The sequence below is a fragment of the Parus major genome, unplaced genomic scaffold (assembly GCF_001522545.3).
Source record: "Parus major isolate Abel unplaced genomic scaffold, Parus_major1.1 Scaffold477, whole genome shotgun sequence".
Classification (NCBI taxonomy): Eukaryota; Metazoa; Chordata; class Aves; order Passeriformes; family Paridae; genus Parus; species Parus major.
This window is the reverse complement of record NW_015379371.1, coordinates 1-1699: the sequence shown is the minus strand read 5'-3', so window position 1 is coordinate 1699 and position 1699 is coordinate 1. Positions and strand designations below refer to the sequence as shown.

Here is a 1699-nt window from a genome sequence, read left to right as displayed (position 1 = left end):
GCCCGACCCCCTGGGCTCAGCCCGACCCCCTGAGCTCACAGCCCGACCCCCTGAGCTCACAGCCCGACCCCCTGAGCTCACAGCCCGACCCCCTGAGCTCAGCCCGACCCCCTGGGCTCAGCCCGACCCCCTCCGCTCGCAGCTCGCTCCGGACAAGGCGCAGCCGGAGGCGGAGGAAGCGGCGGAGCCGGCCCGGGGGACAGACGGACGCTCCAGCCCCTCCAACCCGGCCCCCAACCCCTCGGGGGGCTCTCCCAGCCCCTGCCGGACCCACAGCGAGACCTACAAGCGCCTCTTCTCCAGCTTCTACTCCAAAGGGAACCATCCCATCATGTCCCCGCTGGCCAAGAAGAAGCTGCTGGCGCAGGTGAGCAAAGCCGAGTCCTCGCACTGCCACCAACGCCACAGCCCCGAGGGCCGGCGGGCCCCGAGCGACCCCGGCCCGGAGCCCCCCCTGAGCGGGCAGAGCCTCCCCGAGCCCCCGGAGCCTTCGGGAAGCCCGAGCGGGGGGAAGGAGGAGGCGGCCCCGGCCCGCAGCGCATCCCCGGGCGGCGGAGACACCCCGGGCACCCCCGTCTTCACCGGTTACTTCCACGCCTACCGCAGCGAGGGGCTGCAGCCCGGCTGCCCCCCGCTCTGGGGGGATTTCTCCAGCCTCAAGGATTTTTTGGAGCCGCCTTCCACCTTCCCTGGGCGGCCGGAGGAGCCCGAGCAGCCGCAAGAGGCGCGGGGCAGAGCGGGGCGGCCGTGGGAGAAGCGGGCGGCGGTGCGGGGCTGCTGGGTCCCCCCCGGGAGCGGCCACCACGAGGAGGAGGAGGAGGAGGAGGATGAAGATGAGGATGAGGAAGACGAGGAAAGCTTCGGCCCCACGCCCGAGTCACGCTCCGTGTCCCCCTTGGCCAAGGAGGAGGAGGAGGAGGATGAAGATGAGGATGAGGAAGACGAGGAAAGCTTCGGCCCCACGCCCGAGTCACGCTCCGTGTCCCCCTTGGCCAAGGAGGGCGGGGAGCGGCGGATCCGCTCGCCCGGAGGCCACCGGGGGCTGCCCAAACCCCGAGCCGTGGTGGCCGCTCCGGCTCTCCGGGGATCCCCTCTGCGCTTCCCCGGCGGCTTCGGGACCCCCGCGGAGCCCCCAAAATCCCGGGGGGCTCCTCTGCTCATCCCGGCCTTCCCCAGCCCCTTGGTGGCTCCGTTCCCCGCTTCCTTCGGGAATTCCTTCCCGGTTTTCCCGGCCTTTCCCCGGCGCTAGCTGCCACCCCCGGGGGACACTTTGGGGACACTTTGGGGACCCTCGGGGACACTTTGGGGACACGGAGGGGACAATGGGGACCGGGCTGTTTTTATTCCGATTTCAGAGCTGTTTGTAGCCCCACGGTTGTTTGTATTTTCTTATCTGATTAAGATAAAACGGATAAAAAAGGGGAGTGAAAAGCGGCGCTGGAGGTTTCTGTTCTGCCCCCGGAGCGGCGTTTGGGGGTCCGGGAGGGGGGGAAGGGGGAAAAATGGGGGGAAAATGGGGGAAAAAAGGGAAAAGGGGAAAAGAGGAAAAAGGGGAAAAGAGGAAAAAAGGGGGAAAGGAAAAATAGGGGAAAAAAAGGGAAAAGGGGGAAAAGGAAAGGGGAAAAGGGGAAAAAGAGGAAAAAAGGGGGAAAAAGGGGAAAAAAGGGGAAAAGGGGAGGGAGGAATTTAGGAAGGCAAG

General features: G+C 66.7%; 1 protein-coding gene across 1 annotated transcript; it reads left to right on the top strand.

The window, feature by feature from the left end:
* Position 1: 1 nt before the first annotated feature.
* Positions 2-1431, top strand: LOC107199171 (AT-rich interactive domain-containing protein 5A-like; the record flags this gene model as incomplete). Its single annotated transcript, XM_033511692.1, has 2 exons — positions 2-808; positions 905-1431. Coding segments are annotated over 2 exons (1152 nt in total), but the record flags the coding sequence as incomplete, so codon positions are not given.
* Between the last annotated feature and the right edge of the window lie 268 nt (positions 1432-1699).